Source organism: Protobothrops mucrosquamatus, unplaced genomic scaffold (assembly GCF_001527695.2).
Source record: "Protobothrops mucrosquamatus isolate PMUCROS unplaced genomic scaffold, P.Mucros_1.0 scaffold620, whole genome shotgun sequence".
NCBI classification, from domain to species: domain Eukaryota; kingdom Metazoa; phylum Chordata; class Lepidosauria; order Squamata; family Viperidae; genus Protobothrops; species Protobothrops mucrosquamatus.
Window position 1 is genome coordinate 451,539 of NW_015386916.1, and position 20,417 is coordinate 471,955.

At 39.1% G+C, this 20,417-nt stretch overlaps 1 protein-coding gene across 1 annotated transcript in view; it reads right to left on the reverse strand.

Annotated features, from left to right (window-relative positions):
- Nucleotides 1–1,680: 1,680 nt before the first annotated feature.
- GRIN2B (glutamate ionotropic receptor NMDA type subunit 2B) overlaps nt 1,681–20,417 on the reverse strand; it is a 218,117-nt gene continuing 199,380 nt past the window's right edge. The window contains exons 9-12 of the mRNA XM_015817669.1: nt 18,532–18,692; nt 16,722–16,909; nt 7,512–7,750; nt 1,681–3,579 (exon numbers count right to left, since the gene is read on the reverse strand). Of these exons, the coding sequence (XP_015673155.1) occupies nt 1,681–3,579; nt 7,512–7,750; nt 16,722–16,909; nt 18,532–18,692 (2,487 nt within the window). The remainder of the gene's footprint in view (nt 3,580–7,511; nt 7,751–16,721; nt 16,910–18,531; nt 18,693–20,417) is intronic.

Consider the following 20,417-nt stretch of genomic DNA (forward strand, 5'->3'; position numbering starts at 1 on the left):
TCTTTCAGAAGAGACATTTCTGCCTCCTATCTTGTTAGGAAAGCAGATCAACAGACCCAGGAAAAAGTGAGATGTTTTGCCACATATTTGGGAAACAACAGTTAGCCTGTTGCTCTTACCTGAGGATTCCTGATGTAAATGAAACAATCTCACTTTGACTATAAGTAGTTTTACTCAGATTTCCAATTATTCCTCCTTGAGAGAAAAAAAACTGCTGCAAGCAATACTGCATTACACTGAGAAGAGGTCCAGAACAACTCTAATGCTGCTAAATAATACTAGTTTTCCTGTTTAGCATCTCCTGGCCTCCTCTAACTTTCTTGCTTCTTCCTACCTCTGCTTTCTGATCCCCACCACAGCAACTGTGGGAACTGGTATTTCATCTCCTCATGCCCTGTGGAAGACAAGCCATAGTTCCACAACACTATAGTTATCAAATATAAGTATATATTCAATAAATATACATATACACATGGTATGAGTTGTGCTGGTCCTATTCTACCCACCAGCAGCACCACCTCCTGCACTTTCTATTCAACTCCAACAGCAGAGGAAGCCTTTTGCTATAGTCTCTCAAAATCTCCTTTCGCAAGAGAAACAAGGACATGGCAGTTGAGAAATCTCCCTTCCACATTTAATTCATCAAAAGAATAGTGGAGTTCATGGAGCTGCCAGCCTTCTTTTCTAATCATTAAGACTTTTTATTCATCCACACTGCAGAGGCTTGTTCTGCTGGGGTGTGTAAGAAAAATACTTCAGTGATGTTACATTAGTTTTATTTTTGTTGTCTGTATTTGATGTAAATTATTATTTAAGGGAGCTGTGCACAAATCAATCCACATCCAAAGGTTTATGGTTTCAAAATTAACAATGAGTTTTCATGAGTAGAGAAAAATCAGACAGATTCCCCGCCCCACGAGCCCACCTTTTAATTTTCTCAAGACTCTTGGTAATAGTTTCCTGTTCTCACTTGTCTTAGCTTCTGTAATTTCAGCCTATCCTTCAGAAATCGCCTTGATGGACTGCCGTAACTGAACTTCCAAGCAGATCTCCACACCTCCTTTTTCCATAAGATATATTGTATTCCAGGATGTAAGTATCTATGCAATTTCAATTTTTACCCTTCCCCTAAAGTCTTTATAAAAGAACTGAATGTATTTCATTAAATAAATTCCACATTAGTTGTATCTCACATTTTTTTAAAAGTACAGATATAAAAAGAACTAATCTTTGAAACACCATTCTTTCCTCTGCTCTTTACCTTACGTGGTATTTTCATATCAATACTAACCATCCCTGTTTGTTGCTAAGAAAACCCCAATTCTGTATTGGGGTATTGCCCCTACCCATGTGCTGACCTCACCTGATCCATGCCCTGTCTTTCCAACTGTGAAAACACAAGCTAAGCTAGTAAGCTCTGACATGTGATGGTCAGGAATGGAAATGTGAGTAGGGAAATGAAAAGAGATAATTAGGAGTTCAGGTGTGGGGAAAGAAAGAAGTGGCACTTCTCATCAGATCTGCCTAAGCAGAACTCCAATATTCCACATTTTTTTTAAAAAAAGGAAAGAAACAGTAGCAGAAGAGTAGCAAATGGGAGCTAGGACTAAACCCACCACTTGCCCCTCCCATGCTTTGCATTTCCTGCACCATCCCCTCCCATGCTTTTTTCCCCATCACTCAGACATCAGATTCAATACTAGAAAGTTTCTCATAAACATGCCCATTGCTAGAGCCATTGAAAGCCCTGGGGTTTTTGTTGTTAGGCACACAGGGGTTGGACTGGTTCCCTATACAGATGTCCTTCTGGAAACGGGCTGGCACAGCTCCATGAAGAGCTGAGACCACTGGCTTGTTGGTGGTGACAATGGCTCGGAAGTCTGGCCTGGCCTTGGGCCCTCCTGCCACCACAGGCTGCCTGAAGAAATAGGATTTGCTGCCATGGAGCAAGCACTGGTCATCCCCAAAAGTGGGGATGAAAGGGTTTTGAGTGACCCGATCGGGGTAGAGAGACTTGCTTAGCATATAACCACCACTAATGCCAGGATTGTTGTGGTGGTGGTGGCTGGTAGCAGGCAGTGAGGACTTGTTGTTGGCAAAAGTGGACTCGCTTGCTGGCATTTCAAACATATGAGCATAAGGGCTTCCCTCCAAAAAGCGGCCTTTGTCCTTTAAGCTCACACTGCGTGGGGCCAAGGCTGCTTCTTCCTTCTGCAGATCCACAAATGTGTCATAGGAGTGCTGCCGGCGGAGCTTGTTGCGATTCTTTTTCTGCACCTTGGAGGCAGAGTTGGAAGGGCTCTGAGGGTACTTGGTGGTGGAGGTGCTGGTTGCCACTGGCACAGGAGCAGATGGCTGATCCAGCTCTTGAAGGGAGTTGTCCTCACTGATATCATAGAGGTTGCCTGCCTTCTTGCAAGCTTCACACCGGATGCATGGCTGACGGGTGGAGTTCTGTCCCACCACAGCTGGGGTGTAGTTATGCAGCTTAGATGGGCAACTGCGGCAATAATTAGACCCTGGCCGTTCCTCCCAATCAAGATTGGTAAGGTTTTTTTCCCATGGCACTGGTACCCCACTCACAACACTGTGCTTGTGCTCATTGTTTACTCCAAATTCCCCTGACCCATGTTTGTGATGGGTCCTATTTGTACATGTCCCTGTTCCCCCTAGAGTGTCACGCTTAAAGTCATCTCCCCGTTCTTTATAGATATCTGTCAGATCTACATGTTCCCAATGTGGTGAGTTTTCCTTAGCCCGGAATTGGTCCAAATAGAAATCCCTTAGCCCTTCCTTGTCTCTAAAGTAGCGCTTGTGATCAGGGGAACGGGGACGCCGTCGATAGGCCAGTTCAATCTCATCAAACTCTCTTCGTGATTTAGCTGAGGCTGGGCGTTTCTTTAAACTATCTTTATATTGCTGTTTTCTCCGCTTTGCAGCATTACCTTCAATGTTACCATATGTTACTGTATGAGTGGATATGTCTGAAACATCTGAACGGATTAAATCATCATGTGCCCCTCCTCCACTATATCGATCACTCTTGAATGACAGCTTGCCATAAAGGTCACCTAACTGGCCATGCTTGGCTGGTGGTAAACCAATGTCTAGTGGCTTTTTACTGAGGGATCGAGACTGGGTAGAGAAAGGTGGATTATCACAGTCATATAGTCCATCAATAGAACTGGCACTACCAATGCTATGGGGGCGATGATGATGATGATAATGGTCTTGATAAACATTACTTTCTTTCAGTTGTAGATTGCCGAAAGTCCTTTCTACCTCACTAATATAATCACTGAAAAGATTCTCCTCACAAGGGGGGTTATTATAAGACTTGCAATCAGAGTGGGTAAAGCTGCGGCGGTGTTCAGAGATATCATAAACTGATGATTCACGGCGGATGAAATCCAGGGCACTTTGTGGTGATCCATTGACACCTGAAAGGTTAGCCATGTTCTTTGCTGTTCGGAGCAGACGCAAAATATTAGAATGGGTATTATTCATGGTGGCAGTGGGAGAATTCATAGAAGAATGATGGTCTTCAATAGCCACTCCATGGATGCAGCTGTAAATACCCTGTAAAGGGAAAAAGGAAAAAAAAGGTTAACAGAGAAGCTTAGCAGAGACCTACAGAGATGGAAGTTGAGAAAATGTTTTTGGGTAAATAAGTTTTTATCTTTCAAGGTTTCTTGCTGTATCACTTTCAACTGGGCAACATACTTCCTTTGGAGTTGTTCTCATTCTGCTTTCAGAAAAAAGGACAACTTGCATTTGCATACATTGATTCAGATCATTAATTCTTTTACCACTACTGCAACCATTCTTTCACTTTTTACCCCTAATTGTGCTTTTAGTTCCTTTGTATTTGGGGATCTATTTCTTTATTTACAATGTTTGCTGAAGAGCATCAATCAAAATTATTCTGGTTAATGTACAACAATAAACACAGGAGTAAAAGAACAAATGACAAGAAAAACACCAATACTTAATCAATATAAAAATCAGAAAGCCAACCAGGGTCATTCTATAAACTAAAATCTCATTGAAGTAAAATGGTTTTTAAAGACCTTTGAAAATGTAGGAAGTGCTGTGCCAAACTGAGAGATAGGGACAGTATATTGTATGAAGAGGGGATCACCCAAGAGACGATCCTACACCTGTGTTATTCACATGAAATGGGTGACTTAGCAGCCCTCTCCCAATATTTGGACTGGATGGGCACAATCAAACTTGAAAAGGTGTCTCTGGTGTATCCCTGTACCACAGCATACTGTATAAGACTTAATAACTTATTGAATCCAAACATCAATTGATCTTAGGATAAGACTAATCAAATGCGGTATTTGCCCCAGATGTACAATAGCTTACAAGTTAGTTTCAAAGGTAGCCTCAATTTCAGGGCATTGCAGTAGACAAGTTGTGAAATGATCAAAGTTTTAGACATTGTCATCAAGCCTTCTTAAGCAAGGAAAGGCCATACATCAGTATGCTGATGATTTATAGTTATATATCTCTACTTCTCTCTAGCGAAGCAATGATGTTGATGTCCTGGTATTTGGAGACTGTGGGGATCTGGATGGATAACAACAGGCTTCAGCTGAACCCTGAAGATTAAATGGCATGGAGTTTTGAAGCCTTCTGGAGCTGGAACTTTACTGTTTTTGGAAGGTAGCAGCATGCATAAGATAGCCTTTGAACAGCTTCACAATGTGTGCCATTTGTGCCCCTTCCTGGACTATAAAACTTTACAACTCAGTTACTCATGCTTTAGTCACATCCAGGATGGATTATAAAGCTCTCTACATTGGTCTATCTTTGAAGAGCATCTGAAAACTTCAGTTGGTGCAGAGTGCAGCTATGCAGATATTATGTATGTCCCTAGGGTGGTACACATTACACCTATGTCCGTGAGCTGCATTGGCTACCAGTTTGCTTCAGGGTACAATTCAGGGTGTCTTTTCTGTTGTGGCCCCCGCCTGCTGAACATCATTCCCCCTGAGGTGAGTTTAGCCCCATCCCTGTTAGCCCTCTGGAACACCATTAAAATGTGGTTCTTCCATAAGCCTTGGGGATCCCATGGTGAGCTTGCAACAGTCACTTGTCTGTTGTCAAGTGACTATTTTTTTCCATCAATATAGCGCTTTATTTTTTATTCAGGCTTGTGTGTTTTATTTTTGTTATTGTGATGATGATTGTATGCTGTCCAGAGTATGTTTTGTGAGATAGACTGCTATATTAATTTGATAAACACATACATAGATACATACATACATACTTGGCATACCAGCCAAAGATTCCCCTGGACACAACTTCTAGCTGCTGCTATAGCAGGAACCAAATCACAGATTATCTCCAGGGTAGTGCAACCCTATCAAGGGCTGATATTATTGGATAGCCATAATGTCAATTGACCAGCAGTAATTCTATTTGGCAGGAATTAATTTGAGTTTGTTTCATCTTATCCAGTTTGTTACAGCTTTCAGGCATCAGTTTAAGACCTTAATAAATTTATTTTGGATTGGATACCACTATTAGATTACTTCTCTCAAAAATTTCACATAGATGTTAAATAATGTGGGAGAGGAAACTGAGCTCAAATGCTCTCATACCATACGAGAGCACCCAAGCAACCAACTTGACCACTCTTCACCTGTGACTATGAACCAGAACTGCCCACTTGAGTAGGAGTAAAATCTTTGTAAAAGGTGCCTTCAACTTCAAATCCTTGCAGATACCCTGAAAAATACCATGGTTGAGAGTATTTAATTCTGTTGAGAGATCCACGAGAACTAGAAGATATTAGTACCCCAATTCATTTCTCAACCAAGACTGTCGACTAGAATGAACATTGCTATTTGGTCTCATCATCAGCCATGAATTTTGATTCAACAAGATCTAGATAATCTGTTTCTTCCATGATTTTGTAGAGCTGAATCTGTCACCCTTCCAACTATCTTCCCCAAGCAGGAAAGACTGACATTGGGTGAAAGTTACATTTCAGTGAGTCTGACCATTTTTTTTGTCACATTAACTAATCTGTTTGTTTAAAACATTCTGCTCAAAACTTATCTTAAACCATATGCTTATTTCCAATATCTATGTTGTTATTCTTGCCAGGAATGTTGTTCTTAATTTACCTGTGATATATTTCATTTTTTTCTGAATTATGAAGCCTACTAGGTCACTGCCTCCTATTATCTGAGTCCGCAAGGAGAAGGGCGGGATATAAATTCGAACAATAAATAAATAAATAAATAAACTCTCCCAAAATATTACTACTAAAATGCACTAAAAGATTACTCTGAAGCTCAAGATACTTTTAATTCCATTGTCTCATAAATTTATTAGATGATGGGACTAGTAATTGATCTATGGTTTTGACTAGCATTAGCTTCTAATTCTGATTCAAGGTGCTCCTTCTTACTTATAATATCCTAAATGAGGCCAACCTTACACTTTGTAGATGTTCTTGGGCACTGTCCTGAGATTTGTTCACTCAGGAATTAGAAACTGTCAAGCCAAGTACAATGTATTAGTTCACTTGGCACAGTCTCCTCTCCCACTGCACAGCCCAGTCTTTGTTATTCATTTAGATCACAGCTTGTGACCTACAAAGTCATACTTGCTCTAGTCCTTCCCCAGCAATTGTGATAAAGAAAACAGAACATACACACTGTGTATAACATATCTTTCTCAAGCAAAATTCATTGCCTTCTTTTGTTCAGTATCTAAATTTGACTTTTCTGGTTACATAATATGATTTTTAAAGTATTTTGAATTAGCTTAACAATTTTATAATCAAAGCCTTGGCTACCAAGATATACTTTAAAGCTGAATGAATTTACAACTTAATAGTTTAGGGTTAAAATATTATTTCAAAATTATTGATGAAGTTTCAACTAATTTTAATATGAAAGCATTTGCAAGAATATTTAATTTTAATGAACATTAGAAGAGCTATGTAGGATTAAGGCAATGGTATATCTAGTCCAGCATTTTGTATCTCATAGTAGTCAACCACTTTTCCATTACATTACATTTTCATTATCCTTGAGAGAAAAAATGCTATTAATTTTTTTAAAAAGTAAGGTGATTTGTATTTAATTTTCCTGATTATTACCTTTGCAGGAATGAAAGGTTCTGCTAAAGAGGAGAAGAATCCCTTCAGCTATACTCAGAAGCATAATGGATTCAAGATATCTCTCTTTTTTAGGCAAGGGATGTGCAACCTCTGGCCAAGGACCACATGCAGCCTCCCCATTGGCCATTCATAAGTTATCAAACCATGATTTTGAATGTGACAAAAGAAGGATGCTCTTAAATTCACAAGGAGTAATTGTAGAGGCAATTGGTTTTCTTAAAAAATACTTCCTTTCTAGATCAAATTCTTTGATCTAGCTCTATCCAATTTCAAATGCATGTTCAATAGTCAAATGTAACCCTCGGTTTTATATTGGGCTAAGTACACCACTGTATTGTAATCCTTGTATTAGATTAAATACACTCACCCTGCTAATGGAGAAGACAACACCAGGCTTGCCAGAACAGACCCCCATGAAGCAATGGCGAAATTGCCAATAAAAGAGATGTTCACAGATGAAGGTGATGAGGCTGAGGGCCATGGCTGCTCCCAACATATAGAAGACTCCTGCCATGTTGTCAATATCCAGCTGACTACTCATCACCTCATTCTTCTCATTGTGACAAATCCCAGTGAGCCAGAGAGCTTCTAGTTCCTCCATCTCCCCTACAAAAGAGTTGGAAAAAAATGAAACATGAAATCCATTTGTGTGTGTGTGTGTGTGTGTGTGTGTGTGTGTGTGCATGTGTGTTTGAGAGAGTGTGGGTGATAATCAGAATAATAGAGACTTCTATTTTTAACTGATTTTATTTGGTATTTTAAAGCATTTTCAATGACAAATATGCTTTGCAGTCTTCATCCCTGTGACTCACAAAGTTTCTTTTCTGAGATTATTCCCAGTTTCCCATGAACTGAGGAGGCTTAGGGTGACTTGCCAAATACTGCAGGCTACTTCTGCTGACTGCCGGCTGCCTACAGTTTGGAAATTCGAGTCTCACCGGCTCAAGGTTGACTCAGCCTTCCATCCTTCCAAGGTCGGTAAAATGAGGACTCAGATTGTTGGGGGCAATATGCTGACTCTGTAAATTGCTTAGAGAGGGCTGTAAAGCACTGTGAAACGGTATATAAGTCTAAGTGCTATTGCTATTATTTGTGAACACATGGCTAAAGGTGATCAAAGATTCATGTCTGTGAGGTCATAGGTGAATCTGCAACCTGCTGGATAAGACTGGCACTTGTGCTCATTTGTAAAGGGACAATGGCAGAAGGCGTGAACTATATATATTTTTAAATCAGCTTGGACTCAGCTCTTACTCAGGACAAAAAAACCCATCTCAAGGAACATTATTATTATTATTATTATTATTATTATTATTATTATTATTATTATTATTATTATTATTATTATTATCTATTATATGGGTAGGTTTAAGATAATAAATAACAACCTTCCTCATATTCCCCCTCCTTCTAAATAAAAGAACTTGGTCATGCAACATTCAATACTGTTCAGTATTGCATATCAGGCATAGAATCAAGATCACGCGAGGTATTAGTACCGCTTTATAAAACCCTAGTAAGACCACACCTGGAATACTGCAGCCAATTTTGGTCACCATATCACAAAAAAGATGTTGAGAGTTTGGAAAAAAAATCAGAGAAGAGCTACTAAGATGATCAAACGCCTGGAGACCACAACATATGAAGAACGGATACGGGACTTGGGTTTGGCTAGTCTAAAGAAAAGAAAAAATAGGGGAGTCATGATAGCAGTGTTCCAGTATTTGAGGGGCTGCCACAAGGCAGAGGGGGCCAGGTTATTGACCAGAGCACCAGAGGGAAGGACGAGAAACAATGGTTGGAAACTAATCAAAGAGAGAAGCAACCAGGAATTAAGAAGAAACTTCCTGACAGTGAGGACAATTAACCAGTGGAACAGCTTACCCCCAGAGATCGTGGGTGCTCCATCACTGGAGATTTTAAAGAGGAGAATGGACATTCATCTGTCTGAGATGGTATAGGTTCTCCTGCTTGAGCAGGGGGCTGGATTAGAAGACCTCCAAGGTCCCTTCCAGCTATATATTCTATTCTGTTCTGTTCTGTTCTGTTAGTCTCTTCAGCTTCTTTAATAGTAGCTTATATAATTGCACCTGTTTTGCTTTTTAAAAAAGGATTATAAAACTGTATAATAGGTGCAGGTATTCTTTATATACTTTAATTCCTTATCAGTCCAGTGCCAGATGGCATCTTTGCAAAGTAATGACCTCAAATTTATGGTGTGGATAACTACATTGGGAATATATCTTGAGACATAATTTACCATTCTCATGATCCTCTGAACTTCGTTTTGGCATGTCAGTTTTGATACATCTGCAACTGCTTTTCCCTTTTTTTTGGGAAAAAGATCTGGTTTAGTTGTTTGTTAGTACATCTCTCAAATACTGTATTTCTTCAAGATTTGCTTTTGTTCAATTTTCAATGTCCTTGAGATTTTTCCAACGCTGCCCCCCCTCCAGCCTATTCAAATGGTCTGCCCCGAGTGACTGATGGTCTTGTGGAGGCTCTGGCTGCAGCCTGGAATCAGAAGGTAGCTGGAACCCTGGATAGGATAATGCCCATCACCTTCTTGACCCATCACCCTCCAACACTCCTCATGATTCATGGAGCAGTTGAGGGTGTTGAAAAGAGCCAAGAAATAGGTAGAGTGCTGCTGAAGGGAGACAAAGAATGAATCTTACTGACCACAGATTAGAGTTGCTAATTAAGGCCTACCTCATTGCAGTAAAAGTGGTGAAACATCACTATTTCTTTGCATTTATTGCATCTGCCGAGTGCTGCATGTTGGTCCTGTTTAATGTCACCTGGTCCCTCCTCAGGAAGGAGGGCTTGAACAAACATTTATAGGGCCATGCAGAGGAATTTGATGGATAAAATTGCTTGAATTTATTCTCAGTTAGATTCCAGCTGTGGAGCAGGTCCATTGAAGGTGTCCAAGACGCATGCTTAGCCAGTTATCTGGTAGCAGTTTGACCCTGCTGGACTTGAGGAAGTATACAGGGTCCTCGGGGCTGTTAGTGCAACTACTTGTTTATTAGATCCTTGCCCTCCTGGTTGATAAGAGCCTCCAGAATGGTGACTTTGGCTGGTCAGGTCCAGGACAAGAGCATTTTCTACTGTGGTCTCCATCTTCTGGAATTTTCTCCCATCAGAGGTGAGATCCACCCCTACACTCCTGGACTTTCAGAAGAGCCTAAAAACCTGGCTCTGCCACTTGACCTGGGGCCCCAACTATGTTAGGGGTAGCTGACAGGGTAAAGAAGATGCTCACCCCTAAGCTGCCCATTATCTTGGTTCTTAACTTCTAATTTTTTATTCTAATTTTAATTGTTTTAGCACTTGTTAACTTTTATGATATTGTAGGCCACCCAAAGTCGCTGTATTAGTGGGATGGGTGGCATAGAAATTTAATAAATAAATACATTTCATATTTAAGGACCTGACTTTTCCTAGTACCAGTTTTAACTGGTACTTGTGTTCTTCTATGGTGATCCATACAAGAATGTAATTCGTGTATAGCACTGTTGCTTAAATACCTATCATCAATTTTGTAAGGTATGATAGAGGATTTCAAGAGCAGAATTTAACCCAAAGGAGATGCATTTAAGACGTATTGACTGTATATATATTACATTTACATTCACTTATGTATCTGGGTATGTATAAAAACTGAGATTATTTATTCAATTTAGAAAATATCTTTCTACCCCTATTTCTTCTATCAGAATGTCACAATGCTCTCTTTGTTTTTATTTGTTTGTTTGTTTGTTTCAATCAAGTCTGACTCTTGGAGATTCTTGACAAGGTTTTTCATAAGTGGTTTGCCATTGTCTCCTTCCTAGGGCTGAGAAAAGGTGACTACTTCAAAGTCACCCAGATGGTTTTGTAATTAAGACAGTACTAGAAGTCTCCTAGTTTCTATCCTGAAATCTTAACCACTACACCAAACTGGCTCTCAGTTTATTTTCTTTGAATGTACTAGTTTAATTCTTTTGAGTCCAGGCAAATTCTCAAAATCCATGTTTCTTAAAAACAATAATCATTTAATAAGCGCACTTATTTTGAAGTTTATTCTTCATTATGGCAAATAATTATTTTTGCTTCAGTTCTGCTTTTGGTTTTGTTTTCAATACTGCTTATATATTGCGCATTGTATGTGTATGTAAGAGTAATGTGATGAATTCTTGGAAGTGTTACAATACTATAAAATTGTATAACATAAAATGCAACTTTAAGCTCAGTTCAGTTCCTAAAATGTATCTTCATTATCCATGGAGGATTTTTTCTGTAATAATTCTACATTATATTGATTATAGTGAGACAGTTAACTACTTGTAAATTGCTAGATATTTTTAGGACCATTATGGTGCTTCATGGATTTAATAATACTGTTTTTACACAATACATTATATTTTTTTCATTTCAAAATGAATTCAAACCACTCATTGTGTCTACTGGATTCTTATATGATTGTAGATATGGTTATTGGATATAAGTCTTTTTTTTTTGTAGTCATGATCAACTGCTAGACTGACGTCTGCAACAGTAATAGTTATATAGCTGATTTATTGTTATTGATTAAGCCTATGAAGAAATCATCTTCTTTAGATTCATGCTATTTTTTAATTTTTTTGTACTTTTGCACATTTTAGCCATATAATTATATTTTCTATTTTTATGACATTTTGGCCATTTTTGGGACACTATTTACAGGTATACTTCCTTCCCGCTTTATTATTGCCTACAGTTTGTCTTGTTTTGAGTTTTTTTGCTTTCTGGTTCCTTTGCTAGAGCCCAAACTATATTTCTGACTGGATCTGCTGGTATCTTTCCATAAATCTTTATTATAGATGATGGTGAATAATGGACTATGGTTGCTACAGGAGTAATTATTAACTTCTGCTTTTTGGCTTATATCAGTAGCATTTTCTATGGACAAATTGTCATCTCCAAGTAACTGGTCCTCCCTCATCTTGTTTCTTATACCCAAATTATTTGACCTTTGGGTATTCAGAAGCTTCAGTTGGTATAAAATGCAATGGTCCAGGCAACTTTGGGCATACCACATATGCCCATGTGACACCACTACTTTCCAAGTTGGAAATATATCTGCACAATGTATCAAGGCCCTATGTTCAACCATATTCAACGGTATAACTGTAAATAGTGTGTTATATGCATTATATTATAAATAATAAGCCCTGTTAAAATTGATCATTTATATAATCTAAAGTGAAACAAATAATGTTTATAAAGTAATCATTTTCTATACAAATTGAATAAAAAGTTAATTACAATTGGGTTCCACCAGGTTATCTAAGTATATTTATTTTAGATACATATAATCCTCATGGACAACTCTAGGTGTAAACCAGACAACTAGAGATTTAACAATCAGTTCTATTCCCCACCCCATGTTTTCCCCACTCCTTCTAACACACCTTTGTTATTTGGATGACATTGATTCAAAGCAGCGACGATGCATACTAAACACTTAGAAATGTATTCCTTATCCTATGTCAAAGACAAAATTTCTTTTCCTCACCTGCTTCAGAGACAGGTGAATCTCTCATTCCAGTGAAATGCATCAAGTATTTAAAAGCACTGGTGTTTCTGTTGGAGTTACTGCATGCTATGGCCTATGTTTCCCAGCTCAATTTCATCTGACCCAGCTCAGGAAAAAAAACCTTCAAATGCAGTTTTGCTAGCATGCTACTTTATAACACTCAGGATTTGCTGGGAAAGCACAGTGTACCTATAAATTTGATGTGGTACTATCAAGAGATTTACACTTAAATTTCTCATTGCACTTCCTTATACATTAAGAAATCAACTCTCCCTTGCAACTGCCTCTATAGAAGCCTTTCAGGAAAATATTTTACAAACAAAGACACATGCACACAAATATATGTTGCCAGATACAAAGGCTGAAGGATGGGATAGGGGATGGGGACAGCTGCAAACTAATTTAACTCATACAGTACACAAAGCCCTGTGGTAATATACTCGTATATATACTTGGCAGGTTTGAAGCAGGGAAAGGGCTCTTTGATAAGCAGCCTGTATTTAGTTATTGGCCAATTCTGGTTAAGCAAAGTTTGACTGAAGATTCTTATTCATCAAGTTCCAAACCCCAAGTACCTGGATAATGCCAGACTGAAAACATTTTCAAACTGCCGATTGAGAGGAAAAACTGGAGGAACTGAGGATTTGTTTTAAAATGTATTGGGACTAATTGGCAATTGGGAAGATAGAAGATGTGGCAGAAATTGTGAACTTTAATAGCTGACTAATTTTATTTATATCTACACCACATGCAACGTATTGTAGTCCTTCTGATTATAAGCTCTGACTGGGGGAGAATGGAAGGATTTATATTTCTTGCTGTCTGCAAGGAATATAAATCCTCCCATTCCCCACCATCCAGTCAGAGCTGAAGAAGCTTCTTGGATGAGAAGCAAAATGTCTTCAATCAACAACAACAAACTCCAGTTGCCTCATGAAAAAGTCAGTTAACTAAGGTATGTAGGAAGCACATCACAATAGTAATGGGGGACTTTAATTACCCTGACATCAACTGGGAGACAAACTCTGCACCAAGTGGAAGATCAAACAGATTCCTAACAAACCTAGCAGACAACTTTGTCTCCCAAAAAGTAGAGAAGGGAACTAGGGGATCAGCCATATTGGACTTACTTAATTCTCACTAACAGAGATGAAATGATAGGTGTTGAAGCCCCAGGAATCTGGGGGGGGGAGTGATCATGCATTATTGCAATTTAACATTGTGCAGGCACAAGCAATAGAATATAGTCAAACTAGAGTCTTGGACTTTAAGAGAGCTAATTTCAATAAACTTAGACAGGATTTGGGAAGGATTCCATGGATGAGAATCCTCAAGGGGAAAACAACCCAAAAAGCTTGGGAAATTTTTAAAAATGAGATTATAAAAGCTCAGTCTAGCACAATACCAACAAAGAAGAAAAATAACAGCTCTCAAAAGAAACCAGCATGGCTGCATAAAGAACTCTCTGATAAATTGAAAGACAAAAAGGACAAGTATAAAAAGTGGATAGAGGGACACATAACTAAGATAGAATATCAGCAAATAGCCCGAGCCTGCAAAGCTGAGGAAAGCTAAGGCTCAAAATGAACTAAGGCTTGCAACAAAAGTCAAAAATAACAACAAAAAAAGCTTCTTTCAACATGTAAAAAACAAGAAAAAATTTAAGGAAATGATTGGTCCATAGGTGGAAGAAAGTGACAAAAAGATGACAAGCAACAGGGAGAAAGCAGAACTACTTAACTTGTTTTTTGCATCCGTCTTTACACAAAAGAAAAAAAACAGTCCAACCTATCAAAAATAGTACCATAGAAAACAGATTAGAAACACAAGTTAAGATAGGCAAGAAAATGGTAAGTGAGCACCTGTCCATCCTAGACAAGTTCAAATCACTAGGACCAGATGGATTACACCCCAAGGTTCTGAAAGAACTGGCAGATGTAATCTCAGAACCACTGAACTATATTTTTCAAAGCTCCTGGAGCACTGGGGAACTACCAGAGGACTGGAAGAGAGCTGATGTAGTTCCCATCTTCAAAAAAGGGAAAAAATAGATCCAGGAAACTACAGGCCTATCAGCCTGACCTCGATACCTGGGAAGATTCCGGAAAAGATAATCAAGCAATGAATCAGCGAACACCTAGAGGCAAACAAAGTCATTACTAAAAGCCAACATGGGTTTGTCAAAAACAGATCATGCCAGACAAATCTTATTGCATTCTTTGACCAAGTGACAAAATTAGTGGACCAGGGGAATGCTGTAGATATAATTTACTTGGATTTCAGTAAGGCATTTGATAAAGTAGACCACAACCAACTACTTGATAAGATAGCAAAATGTGAATTAGACAGCATCACCACCAGATGGATTCATAGCTGGCTGACCAACCGAACTGCATCTACATGGAAGGAAGCATGTAATGGGGTGCCACAGGGCTCTGTTCTGGGCCCAGTGCTCTTCAACATCTTCATCAATGATTTAGATGAGGAGATAGATGGAGAACTCATCAAATTTGCAGATGATACCAAGGTGGCAGGAATAGCCAACACTCCAGAAGACAGGCTTAAGGTACAGAAGGATCTTGATAGACTTGAACATTGGGCACTATCTAACAAAATGAAATTCAGTGGTGACAAAAGTGAGGTTCTACATTTAGGCAAGAAAAACCAAATGCACAGGTACAGTATAGGTGGTACCTTGTTCAATAGTAGTAACTGTGAGAGGGATCTCGGAGTCCTAGTGGACAATCACTTAAATATGAGCCAGCAGTGTGCTGCAGTTGCCAAAAAAGCTAACACAATGTTAAGCTGCATTAACAGAGGGATAGAATCAAGATCACGTGAAGTGTTAATACCACTTTATTTAACATCCTGGTAAGGCAACACTTGGAATACTGCATCCAGTTTTGGTCACCACAATGTAAAAAAGATGTTGAGATTCTAGAAAGTGTACAGAGAAAAGCAACAAAGATTATTAGGGGACTGTAGACTAAAACATATAAGGAACAGTTGCTGGAATTGGGTATGTCTAGTTTAATGAAGAGAAGGATGAGGGGTGACATCATAGCAGTGTTCCAATATCTCAGGGGTTGCCACAAAGAAGAGGGAGTCGAGCTATTCTCCAAAGCACCTGAAACAACGGATGGAAACTAATCAAAGAGAGAAGCAACCTAGAACTAAAAAGAAATTTCCTGACAGTTAAAACAATTAATCAGTGGAACAACGTGCCTCCAGAACTTGTGAATGCTCCAACACTGGAAGTTTTTAAGAAGAGACTGGACAACCATTTGTCTGAAATGGTATAGGGTTTCCTGCCTGAGCAGGGGGTTGGACTAGAAGACCTCCAAGGTCCCTTCCAACTCTATTATTATTATTAAAATGCACATGAGTGAGAATCTCCATAGACACATTTTGTTGGTGTTCCATCAGTACAATCAAAATCCAGCATTACTTCAAGCTTGCTGATGCTGTTCTATGCTTACTGCTTCTTACATCTTTTCTGTGCTTTGCATATCATTGTTCACCCAAAAAGGAATTACATGATGGATATTTATGTACTGCCAAGGCTGGGAATACTTGTTGGAGTTCCTGTCAAATATGTCAAAATGATTTGACTGTCTTTGACATAAATAGCATGTTTGCCTTTTAATATCTTAATTCTGTATTCATAGTTACAAAATATATTTATTTATTTTATTTCATCCTACCTCCTAATTTCTTTGGGTGACATTGGCATACAAACTTAGAAAGTATAGCTTTTGTGTCTTTGAGATTACTAAAACTCCTCCTAATGATGTTTATGACTACAAGCCACTTTGGTAATTGCCACTGAAATGTTGAACTGTAAATCTCTCAAATAAATAAATGGCTATAAAACTAAACATTCAGTATGATGCATCGGGCCAGAGTCTTTGAAAGAGTATTCTCTATTAGGTTAAAACACTGGAGGATTTAATGAAATAATATTACTCCCTCTTAGTAAAAATACCTTTTTTCTTCATTATCCAAATTACTTACCATCGCCAAAAAGCTGTAAAATTGCAAGATCCACTTGCCGCTTCCAGCCAGAATTCTTCTGGATGGCAATGCCGTAGCCAGTAGAAGCAAAGACCTTTCCACTGCCAATTGTCACTAGCTTGCAGCCTTCATCTCTGCCAGCCATATAGTTTAGCACAGCAGCATCATAAATAAAAGCATCCAGTTTCCTATAGAATGTCAAAAACCCAAAAAAGGAAAGAATAACAGAAAAGTGTACAAAATTAAACCACTGTTTAGAAATCAATTGTGAGAAAGAATGAATCCAGGTAATGCAAATATTTATGCACAACTGAAATTTGAGTACTCATGGGATCAATGCACATTTCCAGCATCTTCCAGTCTTTAAAGATATCTTCAGAACCCAAGAAAGAAAACATCTTTCACTTCTCTCCATAACTCAAACCTGAAAGCATCTTCATTCACTATAACATACTCTTCCTTAACTATGAAAAACATGTAGCAATAATTCGGCAACATGCCTAGGAAAAGTACACAGTGATTAAAGTAGTAAAGCATACCATTTCCCAATCAAACAGCTGGAGAGATAGTGTTAAGCAAAATGTAATTACTCAAATTAGATTTGGCCAGGACCCCTGCTCCTGTGAAGAGTCCCATGAGCATCTTTAAATATGACAAGTGGTTGGAGATCATGTTATATCTCAATATAAGGGCAGGAATGTAAGCTTTATATTGCCCAAGTAATGTCATCATGAAGATGGAAGTGATCTTGAATATTTATAGACAGACAGCTTCTGTCACCAAATCTATGTTCATAATAAAGATGGAGCAAATCATTCTGTTTATATTTTTGAGAGCCTTTAATCCCTGAAAACATGCATTTTATTCTGGTACTTTCCTAGAGAGTAAATTTCTTGAAAAATACGTAGAGAGCAGGGAAAGACCTACTGCATCTTTTCCCATTTTTCTTAGTTTTTCCATCTCTTACTTTAAAACAACCCCCACATGCACTCGTGGGGCACTAATTTCTCTTTGCCTCATACAGTGGTCAATCTTCTTGGGAGAGCGGGTCTCATGCTGTTACCCTTTTGTTTGCTTTTAATGTGCCCACAAAGTTCATGAATGTTTATGGAGCACAGATTAAAGGGGAATGTTGGATATATGGCATTATTTAATACTAGCTATATTTTGACAAGTTGTTGAACCATTTGACTGGCTCAGTTCACATTTTGTTCTTATTATTCCCATATTTCCATAAGGTTTTTGTGTTTATCCCAGTAGGCAACTCATGACTATAAACAGCATAGAACTCTTAACTGGGCCATAAAACCTAGCTCTGCTTTTGGTCTTTATTTCATCCCAGCCCCCTCTTCCTGGCAGTTTGTCAAATAACTGCTTGGTGGACTGGTGTGGAGTGCTAGCAGAGTAGGGAATGGTGCTTCTGGTAGTCTGCCACTGAATTCTTTAACAGACTGTTGGAAAGTCTATTTCTCTCTGTAGCTGCCTCTTCCTGTTGGGATTTTTCCCATGTGCATATATGTACATAAGGCTAAATATGCATGCCCAATTCCTTGCTACTTCCTTACTTTGTCTTCATTCCAATGTGCGTTCATTGTTTCATACTACTGATCTCCTTACTGCATTTCACTGAAATGGATATAAATATTTATGCTTCAAAATTTCCTCATATCTCCTCTAGGCAATGGTGTGCAATGGAATACATGCAATATTTTGGTAGAAGGAATATTTTGAAGAAGTGAGATATCTGAAGAGATAGATTTATATAGTCAACATTATTATTTATGCTAAATTTGGAAGGCAGCAGTCTCACCCTGTCTTCAGTGATGATAAAGCATCTTGCACCGATTTTTGGTTAAACTTTACCATATAGGCATGCATCAGTTCATAATTGTTGCGAATATTTCTCTCCGTGCTGCCATTGGGAACTGTTCCAAAGCGGAAAGGTGGTGAAAAAGCATTTGGATTTTGGAACTATGGAAGGAAGGAAGGAAGGAAGGAAGGAAGGAAGGAAGGAAGGAAGGAAGGAAGGAAGGAAGGAAGGAAGGAAGGAAGGAAGGAAAAAAGAGTTTTAGTAATTTATTTGAGAATGGATTAGATTCCAAGAATTTAAGCAACATTAATATTAGAAGTTATCAGTTCATAACATGAGATGGTGACTCTCTTTGAAGTCTTTACTGCTGAGGTTTATAGAATAAAGTATCATTTTAGTGGAACTAAATGAAGAGGGGTTGTCTGCTACTTATGTATGTCAACTGAATCGGAATCATGCATTTTGAGGATTGACATCATTTATTGGTAGTATCATCATGTAAGTTTTCATCAATTTATATCATTTGAGTAATAATATGCAGATGGTATAAACTGATGCAGTTTATTTCCTCTGCATAATAATAATAATAAATTGCAGCATAAATGTATCTATTGCATGCAAAATTCATTGAATTTTAATGTTCTGCAAAGAGACAAGTTTCTAAATTAAAAAAGCAGTATTGCACTTTAGCATAAAAATGATTAAAATAAATCAGCTGCACTTGCAAACACATAAAAGATACTCCATCAGCAGTGTATTTGGTTTAAAACTGACACACAAAATAACTTTCAAACAGTAAAATATTTATGGCAAATTATTAGGGTAGGGTAAAACAGTGCTTTGATTCAAGAAAGCTTCAATTGAACCATCTTGACACACTAATCATAGCCCAGACTTGTTTCAAAGCAGCAAATCAAATCAGGTGGCTTTGCACATTCGGTGATTTGGGTGCTGTTACAGATAATATACAGTGTTGAAACTTCTTTCATTCCTAGATGGAGAGAATGCTCATAATGGCTGAGTGTTGGCATTGCCATATTCAATATAATATCCAATGCCGCAGCATTGGACCGAGTCGTGCCTTTGCGGCCTCTGACCCGGCGCAGATCTCAACTGGCTCCCTGGTTTACCGAGGAGCTGAGAGAGATGAAGCGCCGGAAAAGACGCCTAGAGAGCAGTTGGAGGGCGAGCCGAAGCGAATCCAATCGAGCACAGGCAAGGATACAGGTTAGATCCTACCTAGTGGCGATGAGGGTGGCGAGGTCTAATTACTACTCCACCCTCATTGCGTCATCAGATAATCGCCCGGCCACCCTCTTCAGGGTGACCCGCTCTCTCCTTCAGTTGAGGGGGGGAGGATCCCCTGGAGGGGAGGGCCGAGGATTTTGCTCAATATCTGTATGACAAAGTCGCTCGGATCCGAGAAGGTCTTGACTCTGACTGGGTGGCCCCGGGGGAGGAGACAGGAGCAAGTCTTGAGACTGTTATATGGGAGGAGTTTGACTCTGTGGCTCCTGAGGACGTGGACAGAATCCTGGGGAGGCTGAACGCAACCACATGTTTACTGGATCCGTGCCCCTCCTGGCTGGTACTGGCTGCCCGGGAGGGTACACGAGCCTGGCTCCAGGGAATTATAAACGCTTCTTTGCGGGAGGGTGTCTTCCCCGCGGCCCTGAAGGAGGCGGTCGTGAGGCCCCTCCTTAAGAAGCCTTCCCTGGACCCAGATGTATTAGCTAACTATCGCCCGGTCTCCAACCTTCGCTTTGTGGCGAAGGTTGTTGAGAGTGTGGTTGCGCAGCAATTCCCCCGGCACCTGGAGGAAACAGTCTATCTAGACCCGCTCCAGTCGGGCTTCAGGCCGGGATACAGCACGGAAACGGCATTGG